The 25,716-nt window shown below is 47.0% G+C and overlaps 1 protein-coding gene across 6 annotated transcripts in view; it reads right to left on the reverse strand.

Annotated features, from left to right (window-relative positions):
• Window positions 1-3,764: 3,764 nt before the first annotated feature.
• RAP1GAP2 (RAP1 GTPase activating protein 2) overlaps window positions 3,765-25,716 on the reverse strand; it is a 125,688-nt gene continuing 103,736 nt past the window's right edge. For all 6 annotated transcript variants that reach the window (XM_044430517.1, XM_044430519.1, XM_044430518.1 and 3 more), the window contains 11 exons: window positions 25,318-25,389; window positions 24,202-24,288; window positions 21,126-21,260; window positions 12,408-12,545; window positions 12,057-12,175; window positions 11,033-11,146; window positions 10,474-10,591; window positions 8,265-8,391; window positions 6,368-6,444; window positions 5,713-5,752; window positions 3,765-4,154 (listed from right to left, as the gene is read on the reverse strand). In XM_044430517.1, coding sequence (XP_044286452.1) covers window positions 5,744-5,752; window positions 6,368-6,444; window positions 8,265-8,391; window positions 10,474-10,591; window positions 11,033-11,146; window positions 12,057-12,175; window positions 12,408-12,545; window positions 21,126-21,260; window positions 24,202-24,288; window positions 25,318-25,389 — 996 coding nt within the window. In that variant the 3' untranslated portion in view covers window positions 3,765-4,154; window positions 5,713-5,743. The remainder of the gene's footprint in view (window positions 4,155-5,712; window positions 5,753-6,367; window positions 6,445-8,264; window positions 8,392-10,473; window positions 10,592-11,032; window positions 11,147-12,056; window positions 12,176-12,407; window positions 12,546-21,125; window positions 21,261-24,201; window positions 24,289-25,317; window positions 25,390-25,716) is intronic.

The following is a 25,716-nucleotide window of genomic DNA, read 5'->3' on the forward strand; positions in this document are numbered from 1 at the left end:
AATATAAACAATCAAAAGCTTGCAGATGAAGTGGAAAGGAATACAGGATTTTTGAATTACATGCAGAAAGGAGGCGGGGCAAAGCATCTGGAAGGAAGCAGGCTGGCGATGGTTGAGGGTTTTTGCTCACCTTCCCTTCCAGATCCAAATACAGAGAATCAGACCAAGCCAGAAGGGGTCTCCTGGGCCATCTAGTCTGACCCGGGGCTCCAGCCAGCTCATGACATGCCTACCATGGAACAACCACCTCCCATGGGAGTCCTAACCCTCAGGAAGTACTTCCTGGCATCCACCTTGAATCTTGGTTCCCCAGGCTTTGCTGAAGACAGTCCATCTCCCTAACCATAAATGAACTCACACACTAAACCCTTGTTTTTCTTGGGTTTTAAAATCCTGACATGCCTAGGATTGGTGCGTTGAGTACCTTCCTCATAAGCACCACACGTGTAGAAGGTGGTGCCCATGCACCACCTCTCAGGTGAGAGCTCCTGAGCTGTGTGCTCCATCCTCATGTCACACTTTCATCTGAACCCCTCCAAAGTCAATCCAAAAAAGAAAGCCCTAAAGCCCAATGCCCAAATACCATTTCAATTGAGCATCGTCCCACAAATAGGACCTGACAATTCAGGGAGCGGTCTTGCTAGCCCACTGGCTCATCCAGCCCAGAACTGCGGACACAGGCTGGCTGACATGGTTGCCCAGGAGGGGCTCTTCCAAGCCCTGCTTGGAGATTCCCAAGGACCAAAGCAGACGCCTTCCACTCGCAACTCACCATAAGGCCAGTACATCTTCCCCCATCACCTGCAACTAACTGATTCCTTCCTGTTCAGGTGCAGTATGTCAACCTCCAGCTGGACCATTCCGCTCCTTCCTTCTCCACCACCCCAATCTAGGACTTCCTTTGGAGAAGGCCACATCTGTCCAGGCAAGTGCTGCTTCCAACCTATACTGGGTGGAGAAACTTTTTTCTGTCAAGAGCCACATTTACTTGGGGGTAACCCATCAGGCGCCTGGGGGGCAGAGGATAGGGGCAGAGAAAACTGAGTGGGGCAAGCTCCCCTTTCTCTCTCTCTCCCCCACCTCTTTCTCCAGGCCTAGCAGACTGCTGGAGGTCTCAAATGACAGCTTGAAGAGTGCTTTGGAGATTTAGGTAAGTTCTAGTCACTCGTGGTTTTTCTGCAAGAAAAAGGCCTCACCCAACAGTGAAGGGATATTTTCACCCATAAGGATGTTCTCTGGAGCATGTACTTTTGGTGTGTATGAAAAAGCATGGCGAGTGACTCATCCGTACATGCTGTTCGTCTCTGGTTGTGCTTTCGCCTCTGCACACCCACACAATGTGTCTGCTGGGAAACTGTGCAGGAACACTCAGACACCCTTCGTTGAGGAGGTCCTACCAAGTGAGATCCGCATCATGGAAAGGGAGAAGAAAGAAATACTGGCTGCCTGGCAAGCTATGAATCCAGCCATGTTCCAAATCAAGAGAGGACAGAAGAAGAAACCAGAGGGGAAGAAGCCAGGTTGCAGAACATAGAGATGGAAGGTCCACTGGTCAGAAGGGGCCTCCTGGGCCATCTAGTCTGACCCCCAGCTCCAGCTGGCTGCACTCATGACATGCCTACCATGTGCATGTCTAGCCTATCCTTGAACATTCTCACTTCCCGTGGAAGCCCATTCCATACCCTGGGGGTCCTGTCAGGAAGTACTTCCTGGCATCCAAATTGAACCTTGGTTCCCTGAGCTTTCCTCCATTGGAACACATCCTGCCCTCCACTGCAGGGAGAAAAAGGGTCAGGTCTCACCTCTGCGTGTCACCTCCTCACTTGTTTGTTGTTTGTTTATTTAAGATATTTGTATGCCGTCCTTTGCAAGAGCCTCAGGACGGCTTATACAAATAATATTCCGAGGTGCATAAACAATAAATTGACAACCCACTCTGGCTGTTGCTCAGAGGTCCCTTCCGAGTCTCCTCCTCTCCAGGCTGAAGAGACCCAGCTTCTCAGTCTCTCCTCATAGGCTTCCCCTGCAAACCAGCCACCCTCCTAGTGGCCCTTCACTGCACCAATCCCAACATTGGCCCCATGGTCTTCAAGCTTCCATGCAGCGGCATCTTCTGCTCTATCTGTCTCCTGACTGGGGACCCTTTTTGCCCCACTTCCAGGGACAGGTTCTTCATCCCTTACACTGGAACCACTGCACTCTTCTGTTATCCAGCCAATCTCTGTCCTTGCCATGTTTTACTGCCCCAGTACTCTGCACAGTGGTTTAAACCGCTGTGCTGCTGTGCTGGTTGATCAAAAGGTTGCTGGTTCGAATCTGCACAATGAGGTGAGTTTCCGTTGCTCTGTCCCAGCTCCTGCTGACCTTGCATTTCAAAAGCATGCAAATGCAAGTGGATAAAAAGGTACCACTTCGATGGGAAGGTAACAGCACCTCTGTGTTTAGTCATGCCAGCCACATGACCACGGAGACTGTCTGCGGACAAGTGCTGGCTCCCTCGGCCAGGAAACGGAGATGAGCAGGAAGGAACAGAGGAAACGGAGGAAATGGAGATGAGCAGGAAGGAACGGAGGAAACGGAGGAAACGGAGATGAGCAGGAAGGAACGGAGGAAACGGAGATGAGCAGGAAGGAACGGAGGAAACGGAGATGAGCACTGCCCCTGAGAGTCAGGCATGGCTGGACTTAATGTCAAGGGGAAACCTTTACCTTTTACTCTGCACCTTCCCCTTTGGGAATCAAATTTGAATAATGGAGCCTTCAGGATGACGTCAGATCACACTTATCATCATGTCAGCTTCAGGTTGGAGGCTACTTCCATGAGATGCTCTGAAGGCATCTCAATGGCTTTCGTGGGAGATTGAGAAAATCCATGCAAGAGGCGAGGCCCATCCTGATGAGGACTCTCCAGTGGACCTTCCATCTTCAAAGCTAGTGTGCCCTGGAGGCAGCAACTGTTTGCTTCTGGAAACACTGAACCTCTGCCTGAGGCTCCACGAATCCATCCCTCTAGCATTTGTGGACTTCCTGTGATGCGCAGGAAGTAAGACCAGCTGAGAGGAGCTCTGAAAATGCTCATGGCATGATGGTTGTGCAACCAGAACCTTCTTCTGCATCACGTCCAGCAAAATAAAGGTCGTTATACGTTGTGTGGAAGAGGAACTCTGCTTGCTCAACAGCCACAAGGAAGTGAACCAAAGTTCAGGAGCTGAGTTCAGGGAATTTAACTCCTAAAACACACATCCCTAATATCACTCAGCTTTCAAGGGCTGCATTCTAAGCTGAGTGGAGCCAAAAGCAAAAGGGGTACAACCAAAAATACCCTCCCGCTTTAACTTAAAGCTACAACTGCTGGTCAGTAGGAAACGCACTTCCAACTTTGGGGGGAAATAGTAAAACCCCAGAACCCACTAAAGGATGGAAAGTTAAGGAACGGAGGTGCAGCTATCTGGGAACCTTGTAGAGCCAGACTGGATTCCCGGGGAGCTCAGATGAGCCTATGGTCCTGAGGTTCAACATGCATTTGGCTGGGCATGAGTCCCAGAAGAGAAGGATTTTGGCAAAGCAGACACTGTCCTCAAATGAAAAATACCCACGTCAAGAACACTGTGATAGTCAAGTCTGAAGGCTACATTAGCAAAAAGGGGGGGGCACTTGAACCCAGATTTTTGAGACCCAGGTGGGTAAGAAACTAACCCACGATACAGCAAAGGGTGGTTATTCATAGTTACCAAAGTGACTTCTCAAAAGACAGACCGAAAGAGCAGGGCTCACGCATGAGCTTAAGTCGAACAGCTACAGTTAAGTACACGGGCACAGGTGTCTAGCGAGTGTTGAAATACCCAAGGAAAGAACGTGAGCAGCCGATTCAAGTAAACAGGGTGGAAAACTCATCTCCATAAGACATCCTTTGAACCCAGAGGGATGGAGCCAGAATACAAGAGTCCCACCACCTGTTGAGAGTATCTCTATCACCAGAGGTGTCTTCTCTAGCAGAAGAGATGGAGGAAGGTGACAGTTCTTTGTGGTTCGAAGGAAACAGCGGCTTCCGTGAGGGACAATTCGTATGCGGCCAGGGCGCTTGGTGCAGTAAATAGTTGCCCGCCTTCACCAAGAGAACTCTCCCTCTTACAAAAGAAAACAAACTGAAATGCCCTGCAAAAGACAACAATGTGGGGAAAACATTTAGGCCAGGATGTGAGCTTTGCCTAGCATGGCACCATATGTTAGAAAGTTATCCGGAAAATTTATATAGAATATAAAAATATATTCAATATATAAAATATAATTGAATATAATAAAATTCATTCATTCATTCATTCATTCATGTATTTCTAGGCCACCTATAACTACCAAGGCCTTCCTAGGTGGCTATATAGTTTTAAAATATATGTTAAAAATATAAAATAAAAATATAGGAAAAAATATAGAAAATCTGTATAGAAAACCAGTTTGGATGCTATGCTCCACTTTTTTTTATGGTAAGATTGTCCTGAGGCCTTGGTAGTAGACAGTATATAAAAGTTTTAAATAAATAAGTTCATCAGTTTTAGCTTTGGCAGCATAAATGGCTATTTCAAGAAGCAAAGAGTTTTCTCTAAAAGTGCAGAGTTCCTGGAGAGGGGTGGGCAGAATATGATTTTCCACTTTTAAAGCAGTGCTCACTGTTTTAGGGTTGAAGGAGGGGGTCCTATTAGTTCCACCTGAAAAGCAGACTTACCAAGAATTCTCCCTTGGCGTCCCCATCTTGACCCACTTCTCTGGTTCTACCTAGCAGGTTCTGTTCTGTTTCTCCCTCACTAGCACCGACTCAATTTGAGGCAAGTTGATCCTGCTTGTGGATTCTGTTAGTTTAATAGTGCCCATCCATGCAAATTGGATCTTTTTATGCAGCGGAGGAGATCTTGAAGTTTGTACAAATGGGGTGGTGCTTTTTCATTTTTTAAAAATGTGATCTTGTGCGAATGCACAGGATTGCAAGTGGTCCTATTCTATTCCCTGCTCGGCAAACAACCTGCCACTTCTGAGCGTGTGGAAAACTGGTAAGTTCTTTCTCAAGAAGAGACTTTGGCTTTGCTGGGCTAAATGAAGAGAAAGGATAAAATGGACAAGGATATGAAAAGCAGAAAATATGTTTCTGTGGAGCTACCTAGCAGCAGAACTTGTAATTATACACACTACCACAAGATCACAAAAATAAAAATATTTTTATTAACACAAATTCCAACCCCATTGTACAAATGTCAAGATCTTCCCTTCAGGAAAAGACCCAATTTTTGCAAAGGGAGGGGCTCAGAAAAAAAGTGTGCAAAACTTTTGCCACAATCATCAGCAGGGGATGACAGAGAGTCCTCTGCTCCTTCTGGGGTGGAACCACTGTGGAATCCTGCATCAGGCCTGAATGAAACAGAATTCCACAAACCATCCCTCCGTAACTTGTATCACCAAGACAAATGTTTGAAAGAGATCTTCAGAATTCACACCCCTAACAAATTCCGTGATGGATCACCTTGTTAAAGCTCCAACACATCCTAGTCAAGAGAAGGCAATTGTGTTGGGGAGAAGGTTTTTCTCTGGGCCAACACCCTTCCCTTGTCATTTTGTGTTGTTGTGCATGATTTGTAATATTTCTATCCTTAATTACTCTATTATCCATCATTACCATTTTTATGAAGACGCATCCCAGCAGCCACAGTTTATAACACATGCTTACCCTTTCCCAGGTCCACAGTCCCAGCTTCCCACTAGTGCATCTGTGAAGAAAGAAAACAGGTTGTCTCACTTCAACTGAGATTGGGCGCACCTGGCTCACTCTGCCAAGAATCTCCAAATGGGGATGGGCAACTTTTTGGCCCAAGAAGTGCATGCAACACTATGGCTGGTCATCTGCAGGTGTGGATGCATGTGTGAACATGCACATAAGCCAGCCTTCTCCCTTGCACCCCAGCTCTCATCACAGACACACCCAAGCACACTCTGCTCCCTACAGATGTGCACCTTTGCATATCTGTGCCATGATTACAGAGATGATACAGTTTAACCGCAGGCCGTGTACTTTCTGCACAGAAGGTCCCAGGTATGGTCCCTGCAACTCCAACCACAAGGATGGGACTGGCATGAAGTTATGTTTAGATCCCACCCTTCCCTGAAAGGAACCCAGGCTGAAGTCACCAGAGACATGGTGGGCCAGCCTTCCTTGGCCTGGTTGTCCTCCAGTCGCATTGGAGTGCAATTGCAAAATTCCCATCCACTACAGCAGTTGCAGTCCAGGAGGTGTGGAAGACACCAAGTTGGAGATGAGTGTAATAGACCTTTCTGGGCTGGAGGGATTATTGGCTTGACCTAGGATAAGGCAGTCTCATACTTACTGGACCAGAACTTGAATGGCTGAGCTTATCAAAGCGAAACTTTAGATTTGACCTTGGAGAATTCCTGCTCTTTAGATCTGTTGGAACAAGTCAACAAAACAACATTTGCTCCAGGTTACTTGATAAATAAAGGTAAAGGGTTCCCCTTGACATTAAGTCCAGTCATGCCTGACTCTAGGGGGCGGTGCTCATCTCCGTTTCCTAGCCAAGGGAGCCAGCGTTTGTCCACAGATGGTTTACAGTTTATTTTATTTATTTATTTATTAAAATATTTTTATGCCGCCCCATTCGCCAAAGCCTCAGGGCAGCTTACAACAATTAAAATAATTATAAACATTAAATTAAAAAAATATAAACATTAGATTAAAATACAAAATTACAATATAAAATAAGCCGCCCTGGCCAGATAAAATCCAATAATATTAACAGTTAAAATGCCACTTAAATAAAAAGGTCTTCGCCTGGTGCCGAAAAACAAATAACATGGTCATGTGGCCGGCATGACTAAACACCGAAGTGCACGGAACGCTGTTACCTGCCCACCAAAGTGGTACCTTTTTATCTACTTGCATTTGCATGCTTTCGAATTGCAAGGTTGGCAGGAGTTGGGACGGAGCAATGGGAACTCACCCTGTTGTGCAGATTCGAACTGGCGACCTTTCGATCTACCAGCCCAGCAGCACAGCAGTTTAAACCATTGCACCACTTGCAGTCCCACTTGATAAATAAACAGGTCTAAATCCACCAAGAGAAAGTAGTTCATGATTATTCTGAATTCTTTCCCAATTGCTGTTTCTGGCTTGTGTATATACCCCTGGGAAGTAAAACCATTCCATGGGAAGTAGAGCTGTAGGGGGATGCCTCTCGAAGTTCTCTACCCTATTTCTAGGCAGAAAAACAGTGGGACCCAAGTCACAGATTTCTTTTAGGAAGACAAGATGATCTCCACGTTTCTCAAGGGTTGAGGTCACCACCAGTCATGGTAGGAGGACAGCTTCAGTTTAAGTTCCCCCTTCTCCTGCCAGAAGCAGGAACTACTTGGTCAGAGCAACTGCCATCTGTCCTTTTCTCTAATGCCTAAACCTAGCATTGTCATGGAGCCTAGTGAGGAAACATGGGAGCTGCCCCCAAAACTGTTCACAGAACTTTCTGCAAAGCGACCTCCTTTTTCTTGCAGGTGGAGGGAGAAGAGAAGAAGAAAAATCTAAGAACCTTTCCCAAAAATGAATGTCTTCTGGGGGGAAAATGGCTCAACACCGTAAGAAGGAACTGATCTCTCATCCTCCAAAGTCAGAGATAAAAGCAAGGACAGAAGGAGCATGGAGGTTAGGGTTCCTCCACCCTAGAAAAGACACAGGTGGCTGATTTCACCTGTCTGTGTCTTTTGTTCCTGTGGGCAAACAGGAGTCCTCATACCTTGGTGGAACTTCACTCCTCCTTCCTTGAAACCCAGGACTCACACACCAAACTCATGGCAGCTGCAAAGTTGCCCCTGTAAATTTGGAGCAACAGCTGGCATGGAAGGAACCACACCAACTATGAGGATGGGGAGAAGGTGCTTCAAAGCTGGGGCTTGGACAGCCACCTAACAGCATCTAGTGGCTAGAGAAATGCACTCTTCTTTGATGTTAGGACCAGGCATGGGAAGATCTGGTTGATGAAGGATGTACACACTTCCAGATGGAAGCTTAAGAGGTCGAAATGAAGAGAAGGTGCATCTCCTTCAGCTTCTTAGAATCATCAGCCTCTAGCAACATCTCACAATAAGAAGAAAAGGGGGAACGCCCAGAGAAGGTCCTTGAAATATGTGGTCATGCCACAGTTGGAACTTCGGCCATCCCCTGCTAGGTAGCAGCCCTGTGCAAAGGACTACTGCAGAAGGTTTGGCTCCACTCACCTGTGGGACTCCTACTCATGATCACGGGCGTTGAAGCAGATGCTAAAACTGGATTCTCAATGCTTTGGGAAGGGCTGTAGATGAAGACGTCTTGCTTGAAAGGGGACACTGTGGAGGGTTGACTGCCCTGAAGGAGGGAAGAGAGATTAAGCTGCGTCGTGGCATGGTGAGGAAGCACCTAAGCCAGAAACTTCAACCCAAGTAGAAAGAGATGAAATTGTGAAAACCTGCCCAGAAAGCTCTGTAGGCTAAGCAAACTTTCCGCAGCTGAATCCCTCCACCAGATGTTTTGGCCTACAACTGGGAATGAGGATGAAATGGGTTGGATTTGCATTTTAATATACTTCACATTTCCCCGAATAATATGTGAGCCACAGCAGTTATTCTTAGTTTTTCACAGTCTTCCAAATGTGAGAGTGCAGTTCCATGATCAAAAAATGAGGAACTGCATCCACCAGGGATGCTGGCTTCCCAGAATGCACACACTGGAGAAAACTGCATACATAAGGGAAAGTTTTGCATACAGAGCTCTTGGGCTTTCAGGTACTTGGAAATTAAATAAACTAATGTGCACACTCATGTACTGAGGGAGCTGGGTCTCTTCAGCCTGGAGAAGAGGAGACTCAGAGGGGATATGTTGGCGACATACAGGTATGTGAGGGGATGTCACATGGAGTTGGGTAGAGACCTGTTCTCCACTGCAGGGGAAGGCAGGACGTGCTCCAATGGAGCCAAGCTCAGGGAGCCAAGGTTCCATTTGGATGCCAGGAAGCACTTCCTGACAGTCAGGACCCCGAGGGTGTGGAACGGGCTTCCACGAGAGGTCGTTGAGGCCCCATCGGTGAGTGTGTTCAAAGATAGGCTGGACATGCACATGGTGGGCATGTCGTGAGTGGAGCCGGCTGGTGCTGGAGGTCAGACTGGATGGCCCAAGAGGCCCCTTCTGACTCGCTCTGTTTCTATGTTTCTATGTATGCAAACACAGGACATTTGGAAACCTTCTGCATGCATATTAATTTTCAGATCGACTTCTCCAAAACACACATGGCAAACTGATACAGAGATCATAGAATCATAGAATAGTAGAGTTGGAAGGGGCCATGAAGGCCATCGAGTCCAACCCCCTGCTGCTGAAGGACACCACATGACACCACCCCACTCAGAGAGCTGTCCGGTTTCTTCTTGAATGTCTCCAGTGTGGGAGAGCCCACCACCTCTGCAGGCAGCCGGTTCCACTGCCGTATCGCTCTGATGGTATGGGACAACCTTGTGCTTGCTCTAAAGCTAAATGTCATAGAAAGCAAACCAAGCACATTCATCCCTGCCTACAGCTCCCATCATTCCAACACAATGTGGCCAGTGGTGAGGGTCTTCTGAAGAGAGCTTGGAGACTAGCAAAAGGTTCTCCAGTGAACGATATGACCGAGTGAAGAATGCAACCCAATCTCCACTCAGATTGGAATAAGAGGCTGCTGAACCACTGTGTGAAGGTATTCAGTGACGGAGACCCCATCAACCTTCTAAGCCACCATTCCCTTGTCAAACTGCAAATTTGTTCAGAAATGAAGGTATAACCCCAAGCAATACAATGTATAACAATACACTCCTATTGGGTATGGAATTATGGAATTATGGAACACAGAACATAGAACCATAGAAACAGAGTGAGTCAGAAGAGGCCTCCCAGGGCATCTAGTCTGACCCAAGGCCAGCTCCACATGCCTACTATATTCATGTCTAGCCTACCCTCAATAGGCTGATGGGGCCTCAGCCACCTCCCATGGAAGCCCATTCCACACCCTTGGGGTCCTAACGGTCAGGAAGTACTTCCTGCCATCCGAATTGAACCTTGGTTCCTTGAGTTTTGCTCCGTTGGAGTGCATCCTGCCCTCCTCTGCAGGGGAGAACAGGTCTCTACCCATGAAGTTCATCCTTTTTCAGAAAGCAAGCCAGGGTCCATCAGAGGCTAAGTGTTCAACTTGTCCTCCCTAGGTGGGTGGAGAAGAACCACGTGGAGGGGGCTGATTGGTAGGTCAGAGATGAGCATAAGAGAGGTCGAAGAGGTTGTTAGACAGTTGGAAGGGTAACATGGAACTGAAGAAGCAGTGGGGCAGAGGCGTTATGGAAAAAGTTAACATGCTTTGCTTAGGCTCCGAAAACCTGGTTGCTCCAAAGACCCATCAAAACCAGAACTGGAACGGTGCCTTACCAGGTTTTCATATTCTTCCATATTTTCGTTCTCTCCTGCCGTGCTACTGAAACTGCTGGTGCTGGAAGATGAACGGGAGATATTGGACCGTCCGTTCTCTTTGAGTTTAATGAATGGCCTTGCAGCAAACAAGAAGAAAGCAGACGGTTAAAACCAGGAACGTGTAGCAAATTCTCCCCAGATTCTGGGGTTCTGAGTCACTGAATTATGCTCCTGAACCAGCACGGCCTCATAACAGAATGGCTGCTTTTGCACTCTTTTGTCTCTATTTAAAATTTGCAGATTGGTTCAGAACACTGTCCATTTGACCTTTGCCAAGCTCTCCAGCTCCTTTCGTGCTTCTTGTCCAACCCTTGAAGTAAAACACTGGAGGACCCCCAGTCCGAAATCAAGTGAGCATGCCCCTTTTTGGTGCATGACTTGCAAACAGGCGATACCAAGAGTCTTAATCTGAAATCTGCAGGGAATGAGTACCTGCTGGATCTGACCAAAGGCCTCCCAGCTCCACTGTTCTGCTCCCACATTGGCCAATCAGCTGTCTCTAGGAAGCCCAATTTACCTCTCTTTGCTGGGGCAGATCTCCGGAGAACTCGGGTTCGAGGAAGCTTCTGACTTTACTTCTTGAGAGGTATGTCCCCCGTCTGGAGTCTTTGGTGTTCCTGAGCCACTGTCACTGTGAAGAGAAGGAAGAAGGCATCTGATAAGTTGCTAAGCAAGAGACGGGATGGTTCCAGGAGCTTCCACCAGGGCCACTTGGGGGCCTTTCTCAGGCTGTGGTGTGCCTCTCCTCTTTCTGACCAGATGTTGTGCACCACAGTCAATTGAAGCCCTTTCTGGACCACACCTCCCTGTCCTCCTACAAGCAAGGTCTCATGATCCATCAGTCACCAAGACACCAGTAAGGATTCATGAAATTTCTACGCAGGGGAGTAAAAACCTGGCCAATTCTTTTGGTTTGGGCCCCTGAATCCCATTCCTCTATGTCTATTTGCCTTTTAAAGCCATGTAAGCCAGTGGATATATCATGAGACAATGAGTTCCACAGATTTCTCCTATCTGTCCTTAGTATATCATCACTCGGTTTTGAAATAGAACACTGTGAGGCAAAAGGCATGGGTGAGGCAACATGAAGGAGCTAAACTGGAAGTATTTATGTATTTAAATCTTTTGTAGACTGTCCCATTACTGAAGTCTCAGGATGGCTTAACAATACAAAATGTTAAAAACAAAAACAGAGTCCTAAAATTTAGCTAATAATAAAACCCCAATTAAAACAATCAGGTCTTAAAACATTGGGAAAATAAAAGGATTTTGGCCCTGGTACCAAAAAGTATAAAGTTATGGCTCTGGGGGAACCTCTCTGGGGAGCGAATTCCATAATTGGGGGGCCACTACAGAGAAGGCCCTTCCCTGAGTAGTCACTCTCCTAATCTCCTTCAGGGAGGGCACCTGGAGAAGGGCACCTGCCCCGGATCTTAAGGGGCGGGCGGGCATGTGTGGAAGGAGATGCTCCTTCTGTAAGGTTTGTCAAAGACCCTTGGGACAATATACCACTCCAAGGTCGTATTGCTTTATTCAGTTACCTTCGAGTCCGGGGCTCCACCTGGCTTTCGGACCCAGTGTGCAAGCGCGGGAACAGCCCGGACCGCCTCTTGATGGGGCTTCTTGACTGATTCTTCACTGCCACTGCTGCCACTGGAGGCTGAGAAGACAAAGGATCTGCAAATTCACACATTTTCTTCCTGTTTCATTTTAGCCTCACAGGAAGGATAAAGGTGTATGGTGCCCTCTGGCCCAGCCAATCAGTGCTATGTTCATGCATTGCTGTTTCCACAAAAGGAAGAGATCCCCCCAGCTTCAGCCCAGGAGAAGGCTAAAGTTATTGGACAAGAAAGCAGAGATCCCTGAAGACACCCCTGGTTTACTCTACTTACCGAGAAGGTGGTCTTGGTTATTTCAATGCTGTTGTGGGCAATGCCCCCACTCAAGCTCCCGGGAATCCCTCCACTCTGGTGTTTCTTCTGGCTTCCCACCATGGTCTCCATGGAGTGGCTTCGGACTCGGATGGCCCTCTGCCAGGCGAAAACAAGAAAAGGGGGCGGATTAAGATTCCACAACCCAGTGAATGGAGGTAGGATGGAGAATCCCGGAAGAAGCCATGGTTAGCTGGCATCCTGCTGAAAAGAAGCATCCCATGCTGCAACGTTTTGTGGAAGAGGATTGAAGCAATGCAGTGGCTAACATGTCGGGATGAGGCTGTGGAGATCCGGGTTCAAGCTCTGAGTGAGCTTGTTGGGTGAACTTTTACTGGCCTCTCTGGCCAGCCTACCTCACGGGGATGTGTCATCGTTGTCATTTCACCCAACCTCAAACCAGTTCACTCCAACACCGGTCTGTTTGGAAGGAAAGCTGGATCACCCCAAACCAAAATGGAATCTTCTGCAGTCCCAAATGAAAGTCAAGACATTCAGGAATACAGCACATTAAAGAGGCAGCTAAGAATTTTTGCATGCATGCATCACCGTTGTACCCAAGGATCTGTAAGGAGACATTTTGGGGAAGAGTCTCCCACCGGGACCTAAACTCCAGCAGATTCTGATAAACGTTTAAGAGCGATTCTTCAGCAGGGGAAGCACAGCAAGAGTTCTGCAACCGCTTCATGGATGTTTTGAAGAGGGACTGGGGAATGAGCTGCCATGCCTCAAGTGTAAGATGCCATCTTTCCATACATGTGATCTATTATACTCTAGAAGGTTGGCGGAATTTCTTTCATTGCAGTTCTGCAATGAAAGACCACACATCCTCCTACAGAGCTGTTCTGAAATCTTGGCTTTCCAATCCACTTTTTGGTTCAAGGGGGAACCAAAATGTGTTGGAATTCCAATACATCATGTCCTGTGAAAATAGGGCACTCATCACGTCGCTTCTCTCCTGAAATATTTGCAGGAGAAAAAGGCACCTTTTGTTCCCCTTCTTGATCTACAGGGCTGCCTGGGAACAACACTGGAGCAAAGTCTAGAGCTTCTCTCCACAAAATGCGCAGAGACACTCACTGAAATTCAGTGAAGACCCATTGCCATCATAGGAGGGAAGGTCTTACAGGACCATGAATTTCAGAGTCTAAGACTAGCCAATGGTGGCCAGCCATGCTTCTCCAACTCCATGGATGCTCTCGCCTTTACCTCCCTTTCTGCAGGGATTGCTACACATAAAACCCAAACCTGCCTGACAGCGCAATTTCCTGATTGAGTAGAACAACCCTGGAACAAACATGGCCCGGCAACTTGCCGCGAAATGCACAGGGCCGCACTCGTGTGACATCTTTACGAACTGCTGCTCTCAAAAGAAATGTCTCAGTGATGCAAAAAATGCAACCTAAGACCATGATTATGTCCTGCATGTTATGTCACTGCTGCCTTCTTGGGAATGCTTGCTGGAAAAAAGGTCATGTTTCTGAGTGGCACAGATGAGTCAGGGCTTGTCTAACTGGTAAGATGTCCCTGAGATGGACGCTACCCAGCTCAGGACCCTTTTGCATCATGGAACAGACTTCATGCATCAGCCACCATGGCCAGGCCACCCCTGTGTGGGAGACGCCCCAGCTGTCCTACACACCAGAGCTGCATCGCACCCCAAAAGATGCCTGTACCTCTGGATATAGCCTTGGATCCATAATGTTCTTGCACCGGAAAGAGACGCGGGTGTCTCGAGTTGCAATATCTCCCTCCAACTATCACCACCAGCCTCAGGCTGTTTCTCTTGCAAACACTCTTTGTTGTTGCCACTTGTAAATCATCAGAGAGTCTCTGAGCATGCACAAAGCGGTTCGTTGAGCACAGTCTCGCACCTGCAATCTGAAACTCTCCTTCTGAGAGCATTTGTGACCCAACTGTCTGGGAAGGGCACTGTGGAACCTGTTCATCTCCATTCCACACACTTCTCAACTGTGCTGATACCTGACCTAGGGAGCAGCTCTGAAGGGAGGGGATGGTCGCTGTTTGAGGATTCCCCAGTCTTAGAAGCCCCTTCTCCATACTGTTCCCAGGATCTAGCCAAACCTGCTCATGGACTACTTTCTTACACTTCCATTTCCTCCCAGGTCCTTGAACAACCCCCTGCTGCTCAAGCCCATCAAAATATCTGCTGACTCCTTCTGAATCCAAATCAGCAAAAGTGTCAGACTCGTTTCCCATGGGAACACCTGCCCGAGCCCACCCTTACGCTCGCTCCCAACAGCAGGCCGGGCCTGGCATTGCATGAGAGGCTCCTGGGAAAAATTCTGGTGACTCACAAACATCTGGGCCTGAAAGATCAGATGCCCCCCCGCCCCAAGCCCAATGCCATTTGAAGTCAGCGAAGTCATACACAGTACCATCTCAAGGCAGGAGAAGACCAGGAGGTCCAGATACTGGCAGACCCCCATGTCCCACCAGGGTGACGAGCTCTTCCTGGGTGCCATGGTCCAGCAGCTGGGCATGCAAGTTACCATTATTAATTACGCTGGGATCAGGGATGCTGCATTAGGAAAGTCTTCAGTGGCCACTTGCCAACTCAGCAGTGGCCACCAGTTTTCCCCATTCTGAGGCTCCCCAATATGGGGAGATTGGACACTTCTGGCAAGGTCCCGGTATAATGAAATATGGAACATGGTAATTAATGATAAACTGATGACAGAAATAAAAATTAAAAGAGGGTCAATGAAAGCAAATGAATATAATGGAATCTGGGAAGATTTTGTAAAAGCAGTACTGATACAAGGCAAAGGCTGTAAACCCAGTCAAGATTATATGAACTTCTGGAGGGGATTTGGAAATGATTGAAGTATATTATATATTATAAATTGTTATAGTTTGTGAATGGTGGTAGCATTGGTCCCTGGGGTGCTGGGGGCACTTTATCATTTACCTTTTATTATTGTGTTTTTGTTATGTTATATCATTATTGTTATGATGCATTTTATTTATGGGTTTTATTGATCGATTGATTGATTTATATCCTGCCTTTTTCCTACAAAGGGCTCAAGGCAGCTTACATATTCTGCTCCTCCATCTTATCCCCACAACAACAACCCTGTGAGGTGGGTTGGGCTGAGAGTCTGTGACTGGCCCAAAGTCACCCAGTGGGCTCCATGGCCGAGTGGGAACTCGAATCCAGGTTGCCTGAGTCCCAGTCCCACACTTTTAACCGCTACACCACACTGGCTCTCCCGTTGGGTTTGTTGGGTTTTTTTGGTCTTAAAAAATGGGTGAGGGACTTCTGGCAAGGTCCCTTCAGGCGTGGAGTCCGTCTCAGATCGGGCGATTCCAGTGCCGCCAAAGGCCCATTTCACAAACCCCACTTACAACTGAGAAACGAGGAAGGAAAAGTGAGTATTCGTTTCGGTTTGGTCTGGGTGAAAAATTTACCCAAATATACAACATTCTGCATGCTTGGGAGAAAAAGGGCTGTGGGGCAGTATAAAAACAAAACAAATAAATAAAATGTGGGACAAACGTAGGCTGACGAATTTATCCATCCAAGCCCAGGCTGGGAACTGGAGGACTTTTTGCAGTGCAGAATTTTACCCTACGTTATTTGCAAAGACGCATGACTGACCTGCAAACCGCATTAGCTTGCGGCTTTAAAGTGAGGTGGCCTAAGCTGGTATCTCAGGGCTTTGCCCTGAGAAGGAGCATAAAAAGACTCAAAAAACTAAATCAGTCTTGGACATGCTACACTAGAATAGCCGAGCCCCATGTAAGTACATGGAAAGCTGGGCCAATCATTTCCAAATGTCCCATGTCACACATGCACGAAACATAGAAAGTTGGAAGGGGTCTCTTGGGCCATCTAGTCTGACCCCCATTTAGTGTCCACGAAGGCGCACACGCAAATATTTATTCAAAATAAAGCAAGACAAAACAAAAGAAAAATCCACAATGTGTGGTTTATTAATGTTAGGTACACAACTACAGAGACAGAGAGATCATCGGCTTACACAGGCAGAGATCCATTAGTTCACCCTGCTACCCAAGTCAGGCTCAGGCAGAATGCAAAACTCAGCATACCTGCCTATCCCTGTGGTTAGAGCTCCTGAACGTATCTGTAGTTATTATGGGACACGGTCTGGTGAAAGTCAGGCATGTCTAAGGATTAAGAAGAACTGCACCAGTGGTGCAATCCAGTCGTTTCAGATGCTAGGCTTTTTAAAAAAAAAATCTTAGCAAGAGTGGAGTGCTTTAAGAGGTAATGCATTTTGCTTCACTGACTTCAAAAGGTTTGATGGCATTTTGGGACACCCCCTGATGGGGCTGGACTTGGATGTGTACTCCAAAATCTACCCTATCAGCACCACAAGTACCCCAAAAACATTAAAATGCTACCAAAAAGAAATGACTCTCAGTGCAATCATTAGAATTGTGTACCAGCTTCAGAAACGGCTTGAATATCAAACTTTTTTAAAGCAGGAATTTGTCCTCCTATGTATTTGTTTACTGGCTTGTTTCTTAATTAATTAATTAAGAATTGTTCTTAATGAACAATCTACCCAATCAAGTCTGCACATTTAGTCTGCCCATTCTTTGAAGAGATCGCAAACCCTGAAAGGAACATATGACAATACAAATAGTTAGAAAGATAAAAAACAGTATAAACATTTTAAAGAATAAGATACAGTACAAACTGATAAGCTATGCAGGGATAGATAAATGCAGATAGGTGCGATATTTTATGAAGAATTAAAAACCAGTCTCAGAAATGCCTGGAAGAAAGGAAGGGTCTTTGGCTGTTGCTGAAAAGATAACAAGGATGACTTCTTTGCGGCGGGGGGGGGGTGTATTTCTTAAGCAGGGGGCTGAACCAGAGAAGGACTTCTCTCTTGAAGCTGCCTGCCTAAATTCCGTCAGGAGATGCACCCAGAGAAGGGCCACCAAAGATGACCTGAGGGTCTGATCAGGTGTATCTAAGAGGAGACCCTTATTCCAAGCATGGATTTACTTGTTACTCCGATAACTGGAGTTTTCCAGGAAGTCCCCAAGAATAAAAGCAACATGATAAAATACAACAGTGAAGTTGTGAATGGCCATGTCATCAACAAGGGGAGGCCCCAAACAACACTTCTGGGGTCTTCCCCCAAAGCCACAATTCCATCGCAGCAATTCAACCAGAAGGCTCCTGGACTGTGGATAATTATTGCCAGGCTAACCCAGTCCAGATGGGGACACAGCTGGAATAGCGACCAAACCTCCAAAGCTCAGGAAGTGATATGAACACCTCCATGATGTGCACTTGGTCTTTCAAGGGACACCCCCCCACCTCCGGAACAGGTTGGCTACCACGCAACCAGGCAGATGGGCCACCCCTTAATTGGAGTTCCATCCAGTCTTTAGTGGATTGGTCCCCTTTTAGTCCATGTCCCTGCTCAGGCACCAGTCAGGGAAGCCACTGTCCCACCTGAGTTAGACAAGTGGAGGGAAGAGCACAGTGTCATTGGCATCTTGATGACATCTCAGCCCATCCCCCACAGGGACTTCATAGCATGGGGTATAAATCTTAGCCCTGTGGATGCAATTGCCATGAAACAAAGCAGCCCTCAACACCACCTTCCGGAAATGGCCAACCAAATAGGAATGGGCACCCTACAAAACAGCATCCCAAGCTCTCAACCCAGCCAGCCGACCCAGAAGGCTGTCGTGGTTCAAGAGAAGAGGTCCAAGAGAAGGAGCAGGGCTGCACTTCTCTCAAAGTCACACCAGAAGGACACAAGGGCAGCGGGATGGATCTAGAAAATCAGCCTGAAGAACACCTGGAGATGATCAGCAACTACGCACTGGCGTTCCTTGTCCAAGGAGGGCATGTTAGCAATTCTAAGCCTAGAATTATCTTCCATGCCTGAGACCAGGTTGGGTTTCTTCAGAAGCCACCTGCTTCCTGTGTCTCTGAAGGAGGCTGGGGTCACCCCATTTCTCAAAGAGAACTTTACAATGTCCTGGACCCAACAAGCCACAAAGCAAAGCAGGTCTTCCCCAAAGCAGTCCAGTCGCAAGAAGACTGGGCTGAAGGTCTTGGATTGGTAACAGAACATCAGGGACATTGGGACAGATGCCAAAAGTTTGATGCATGGCTTCAGAGCAGTCCCCACATGCCTTGGAACTGTGTACAGGGCAGACATCAAAACAGCCTCCCTGGAGCAAGTAACCCTAGGATCCCAGCCAGTCCGCCTTTCTGCCTTGTTTTATTTATGTACGTGTGATAACTCAAAAAGAGGCCGGAAGAGCAAAATGAACCAAAGGCAGCCACAGAGGTAGCCACTGTATCCAGAACTCCACACAGAGCTGGGAGTTTTAAAAATAAATTTTAAAAGATGATGGCAAAGGAAGGTTCTCAGGCCCTTGATTCTACTTCAGAAAACAGAAAATCTGGAATGCAAAAACTGAAAGAGAAATTTGGATGGGGAAAATTTGGGGGACGGAAGGAAAGGATGAAAGGAAACAGAGGAAAGAAAGGAAAGAGCAGATGAGTGAAAGGAAGGTCTTTCAAGGCACGTGATTGACTTCAATGGGATCCACTTACAGGTGAGTCTAATGTTCTACCACTTAGTTCTACCTGACTGGTTTAGATCTAATTGGAGAGAAACTGGGCCTTTCCATTTCTGGCCACCTCTATATATTCACAGGAAACAGGCTGAGAATGAAATAAGCTACCAAGCAGACCAGAAGGGCTGTCCAAAGAGTAAAAGGCAGCTGCCCAATTATTTTGCTAGATGCTTTCCTCATAAACCTTGGGATGCCCTGCAATGCCAAAAAAGCAAGAAAATCCAATTTCATATCAGATGAAGCAAGGGGAAACATTAATGCTAACATGTCTGGGGGCTCATACCGAAATGGTGTTTGTGACAAGCAGAACAGTGACATTTCAGGCATTTGTGGCTGGGGGTGGGGGGGGGGGGGAAAGAGAATGGCAGACATGTGCCCCCACTGTCTGCTGCAGAAATTCACAGCTACAATATGAGAAACAGTCCTTTTCACATTCTTTTAACCAGCAGCTTAGTGGCCAAATTGGGTTATTCATGGCAAAGTTTATTGCCCTGAAAATTTGTTCTTCTTTTTAAAAACTTTCCAGATCTTGAGGCTGCCAATACAGATTTAAAAGTCCTCGGCAAAATTGCAAACACTGCATGTTTACTCAAAAATAAATCCCACTGATTCTAGTTGGGGCGGCACAATGTTTCCATCGGTTGAGCTTCGATGCCCTGCTCCTGTACGGACGCACAAATTCCGCAAGGCATGCCGAAGGCATTCAATATTACATTACATTATTCACTTGGCAGAATTCAATATTTCCAAGGGCACACACATCTGTGCATAAAAAGCACAGGAGACGCAGAGAAGCTGCAGAACAGAATGGCGCTGTAACAAAACGAAACCGTCCCCAGATTCAGCCTGAATGAGTTGGGCTTCCCGGGGGAAGTTGGCAGAGTTAAGGAATTAATGGAATACTGGGGTTCACAAGACGGATTGAGACAGCATTGCAACTGGCATCTGATTGAAACGGAAATGCATTCATTCTGGACAAGGGCTCATGTTGTCCCATTGGCTTACGGGGAAATATATTTGCTTCTGTCATCCGAAAAATCTCTTCCTATTCCCTGCCGAACGCCGTATTTTTACAACCTTTCCACGTATGCTTGCATGCATCGTGGTTAAGTTTGCCACCATGTTCGTATTTCCTCCCATAAGATGAGCAACTTTCTGGTGTCTTCTTGTTCCCCGAGCCCACTCCATCACGTGTGTTGTTCTGCATTAACTGCCGCCTTGCATTACGTTCTCCCCTTAACGTGGGAAAGATGGACAGCCTCTACTGTCCAAAAAATCTTCCAGCTGTTTCCTAAGCACGATTTCTGCAGCTCTCCATACTTTTGTGTCCTGTATTCCACACTCTCTCTGGGCCCTTATTAAGCAGTCTTGGATTGCTTCTGTTGCTTAATCCCACATGAAAAAGTTTTTCCACTCTTTCATTCTTTCTGGGGTTGCAGTGGCATCAAAACAAACCAAGGAAAAGTACATTGTGCTTTGAAATGTCTCCAGAGATGCTCACTTATTTCTCTCTAGCGTCTTTCCCTTTCACAGACTCCTCCTTATCTCCTTATCTCCCACTGTGATGTTCACATAAAGACCTCTTTCCAAGTTTCCTAAACTAAGCTTGCAAGATTAAGCTTAGGTGGTGACTTCAGGCTTTCACTTTTGCCCTCTCTCTTTTAATTTTGACCTCTCTACTCAGAGTTCAAGGATTCTTCATCTGCCTAGGATACAGTCAAGATAGCCACCGTCTGTCATGACCTGCTCTCCAAAGAGTCAGAAAGATGCTACTTCTACATAGACCTGCATGCTCTTTTTTCCTTCCAGAGACACCCAGTCTCAGACCAGAAACAGAGCGTGTTTCCTTCACTAGGTCATGGTTCCCCTGAGGAAGTACAACCCATTCAGGCTGAATTCAGCAGACGGTTCATATTGTCACATTCCCATCCATAAGGATGTGACATGGAATAAAATTTTGTCCTGTCCCAAAGCTTTATGCTTCTGTCACTATGTCTGATCCCCCATCTTTGGCCTTCTGGGGCCACATGTCTCAGATGAGATCTCAGACTTGCCAGTTCATTAAATCTCCTCCTTTACCTTAAATGATTCCAAGAATCCTCCATGGCCTCCGTTCTCCAGCTTGTCCTCTTCAGATCCCAGGCCTAACATCAGTTGCGTGTGGACATGGAGGTCGTCGTGGAGGTTATCCAACAGGGCAGCTCGTGTTCGATCCTGGACACAGTGGATTGAAGCAACTTAATTGCATCAGATGGGTTTGCTTTAGCCTGCTTTTGTTGCTAAGCAGCACCAGAATCTGCCTTGGTGGGATCCTAAGGTTTTTCCGAGCCCACTAGAAAAGGGCAGCCATTTTACAGGATGACTTCCGTGTGTTCTTCACCATTATTTCTGATCTGCCCCCAATCCCATGCAGGTCCTGGCATTATGAAAAATGCAGAATTGTAGCCAGACTGCCAACATGGTTGCTACCAACGCCACTCGCTGTGGAGGCAAAGGGGAATCTTGGGGAAAAGGAAAGGTGCTTTGCTACTACCATGCTGAGCCCCACCCGGGGGGAACTGTTGGAGAACGTCTCCTCTCCCCAGAAAAATGGGGCCAAAGGGTCCCTCCAGTTTCTCTGCCCACCCAAAGAAATGGAGAGGCCGCTTGCAAGCATCTCTAAACTAGTGGAAAGCAATCCAGAGAACATCAGTAAGGCTAAGTGTAGCTGAACAGGTCAGACTGGGCAGATTGGGGATGTGCCATGAGGGTTACCCCAAAAATGCATTGCACCCTTTGAACACTGAAGCTCAGAGGTCTTTGTGGCAGCAGTCAGAACAAAGTTCTAACACTTATTTTTTTATTTATAACTGAATTTATAATCTGCTTAGGACTCTCTAAGCAGATCCACTTGTGTCCATGAGCCAGGTTTGATGCTAGGACCATAATCAACAGCAGAGCAAAATATTATAATATATAATGTTATCAGTGCCAATGCTGTGCTTTTGGCACAAAGCTTCTGTCCTGTGTGGCAGAAATTTCATGTGGGAGACTTGAGGGCAGTGATGAAATGGGAACTCCATGGGATCTAGGATTAATGCAAATTATCCAGTATGTTGCCGAAAATTGAATGTGCATGAAAGCAGCCTAACCTTAATTGGCATAAGTATGTAATTGATAGAGCCGCAAGCTTTAATCTACTGATTAAACAAGATTTATCAGCTAAAGCTTTTGTGAATTAATCCACAAGAGATCAGTTTAATGAGTGGGGACAAACTTTAATCACAAAGCTTTGCTGCTGTTGGTGTGTTGTGTTCATTTAAAGGTAGCGGGTCTGTGAATTCTGTATTTTCCAGTTTGGAAATAGGCCTTCCAACTCGGCACACATAAATAAGATAAAGAAGACCCAGTGGACTTTACTTCACTTAGCCAGCAGCTAATAGGAGGTAATGTTCATTTCCTTTGGAATACATAAATGGAAAGTTAGAATTAAGCACCCCAAATCCAAGTCCATCTCTCTTCACATGCCTTCCCCGCTGCTTGGAGGCAGCAAGGTGCAAAGGAGGAAGAGATCTCTGCACAGACCTGGCATATTGCCCCAGGAATATGGGGCACGCCAAAGAGAAAGATCCTTTTCCCCTTTGCTACTGCCTAGACCACAGAGCAGGTAAGTGTGGGGTTTGGACAGAGGAGGAGGAGGAGCTGGGGGTTCAGTGGAGGAGGACTCAGACCAAGCTGCGCTCCTGATGGAGTCAGAGCTGCGGACGGACAGTCCATGGGTTTCTAGTACACATGGGCTTTGGCATGCATTCCACCAGCAGCCTGTTCCATCCCGTTTTCTCCAAGTCCTTTTAAGTGCTTAAATGGTGCATCTGGGACAAGGACTGTAGCTTTGTAGCAGAGTACCTGCCTTGCGTGCGGACAGCCCCAAATTCAGTCTCTGGCTTTTCCAGACTGAAACCACTCTGCCTGAGAACCTGATAAGCCATTGCTGCCAGTCAGAGTTGATTGCACTGGGCTAGATAGACCAAGGGCCTGAATCAGTCTAGGGCAGGGGTCAGCAACCCGCGGCTCCAGACCCGCACGTGGCTCTTGAATCCCTCTGCTGCGGCTCAGTCGCTCAAAACACGCGCCGGCACAGCTGCCGATCTGCAACCGAGGCCCCGAGTTACAAAATACCAACGCCCCACTAGCTGGTTAGGTAAATTGCTACTTTCCTCTGCTATTGTGCAGGGAAAGAGTGGAACGAGCTCCCTGCAGGCTCTCATGTTACTCAAACACTGCTGAAAAGATTTCCTTTGTCCCATTGTAATCCCCTTCATCTGAATGTTAAAAGCTGCGCTTGGGACCTGTCACAATTCACAGCACTTGACTGCTTATCTGCTAATCAGTCACTAAACATACCTACAGAGCTCCCCCCCCCCCCCCCCGCAACCCCCCAGGCCAACCATGGATAAATTGAAGAAAAGTTTCAGAAGAGAACCAAACGTTTAATGGTACATCGGTAGATTGATTTGCTTTTACCGCTGACGAACTTATGGGGTTTGCTGTTTAATGGACGCAGCCGTTAGCACTGACTTTGACTCTTCAGGAAGCTGTTCTCCTATTCAAACTATATGAAACGAGTCCTACTACTTTATAATGTAAGATTAAAAATAACAGTTTTTAGCAACAGAACAAAAGCTGCAGCTAAATCATAATGAAGATATACATAGCATTAGGGTAAAAAACGATATATGCAGTGTTATCTTCATTTTAGATGTCAAAAGGGTTTTGCGGCTCCCGGTGTTTTCTTTTGTGTGGGAAACGGGTCCAAATGGCTCTTTGAGAGTTAAAGGTCGCTGACTCCTGGTCTAGGGCAAATCTGCACATCTTCCCCTGAAATATACATTTGTGGACATATTTTCCCCACACAGATATATATCTATATAGATAGATATAGATATAGATTCTCTCATACAATACAAATTTCTGGAATCAGCTTTTGAGTCAAAATCCACTGGAAAATTCAGAGCAGTGGCTCTATTTGGATCTACGAATCAGTCCAGCAATTGCGGATCACAGGTTGGGCCACTGCTGGGATCTCACTGGGCTTGCAATAAGCATCAGCCGTCCGTGTCCGATGCCGACCAGGACGGTTCCCAGCAGGCCCTGCTCACCTGCCCGCTGGTCTTACCTCAAGCTTTGCAAATTTGTCTGACTTGCAGCAGGCATTCTCTGCATTGATCAGCTTGGCAAGAAGAAACTCTCGGAATTCGGAGTTCTGAGGATGAGGGGAAAGGAACAGGTTAGCAGCAACATTGGCCCACCCAAGTCACCAAGTCCTTTTGGATGGGAGCTCTGGTGATCATCAAACTGGAAAAAAGAGGTCCATGTATTGTCTGCAGACTCTGGTTCTGTGCCGATTACCCTCCGGCAGAAATGCTAGGCTCATAATTTTTGACCATTTTGTACAGTGAGGCAAAATGGCTGCCAAAGAAAGATGATGTTTGAGAATCCGTGAGTGGATGAAAGCAATTTGTCTTCAGGAACTGGGGGGGTTGCTCGTTGTAAGACAAATGGGCAGAGCGTTTCCACTGTTTTCTTCGACTATCAGACGTCTGCTTGCCAGATCAAAGCTTCCAGCAGGACACTGGCAACATTCCTTCCAAATTTCCACCCTCCTAGGGGTATTGCTGTGAAAACAAGATGGGGTCCCCTTCTTGCCAAAAAGGTGGAAAAGCTTCAGCTGAGAGACAGTGTGGTACAGTGGTTAGAGTGCTGACCTAGGATTCTGGAGCGCAGAAATCCAAGTTCTGGACCCACTCAGCCATGATGTGGGTCACATTGGCCAGCTGCTCTCTGAGCCTAACCTCCCTGGGAAAGTTGACATGAGGATAAATTAATGGGGAGGAGGAAGAGGTGTCAGGATATGGAATGGGCTTCCACGGGAGGTGGTGGAGGCTCCATCGGTGAGGCTGGACATGCACATGGTGGGCATGTCATAAGCGGAGCTGGCTGGAGCCAGGAGTCAGACTAGATGGTCCCGGAGGCCCCTTCTGACTCGCTCTGTTTCTATGTCTTGGCCTCCTTTGAGGAAAATGCAAGATAGAAATGCAACCAAAAAAATGGAAACAGAAAGGCAGAACTGGAAACTCCAGGCCATCTTATAACAGTAGGCCAATCACCACCTGAAAATCCATCATTAACTTAAAAATAAAATCCATTTCGCACCCCCTCCGAGAGTCACTAAATCTCCTGTGCAACACACACACACACTCCTTGGGGGACAAACACGCAGCGCATCACTTACTTTTTGAAATACAGGTGGGCTTGGCAGTGAAGGACCGAATGGGGGGACGTCTTCCCGTGCAGTGACGGCCACCTAATAGAAATAGGAAGAACAAATACAAGGGCAAGCTCCAAGAGACAGTCAAAGAGAGAACAGAAGCTGGTGCTGAGAGGGCAGGCTGGGAGCTTGTGGGTAGTTTTGGGAAGGCCTCGATGGCAGCCGCAACCAAGAAAACCAGGTGCAGTCAGGAAAGACCCCTTTCGCCTTGAACCTCAGCAGTTTCTCAGCACCAACTACAAGCTTTTAGAAAACATACAGAGTGTTTTATAGATTCTGAGTCACATGGGCCCAGCAGCTGGGCAAGTGATGAAGAAGCAAGGGGAACACAGCCAGAAGAAGGTGAGAAATCTGCAAAGGGGG

Source organism: Varanus komodoensis, unplaced genomic scaffold (genome assembly GCF_004798865.1).
Source record: "Varanus komodoensis strain SLA01 unplaced genomic scaffold, ASM479886v1 scaffold20_1, whole genome shotgun sequence".
NCBI classification, from domain to species: Eukaryota; Metazoa; Chordata; class Lepidosauria; order Squamata; family Varanidae; genus Varanus; species Varanus komodoensis.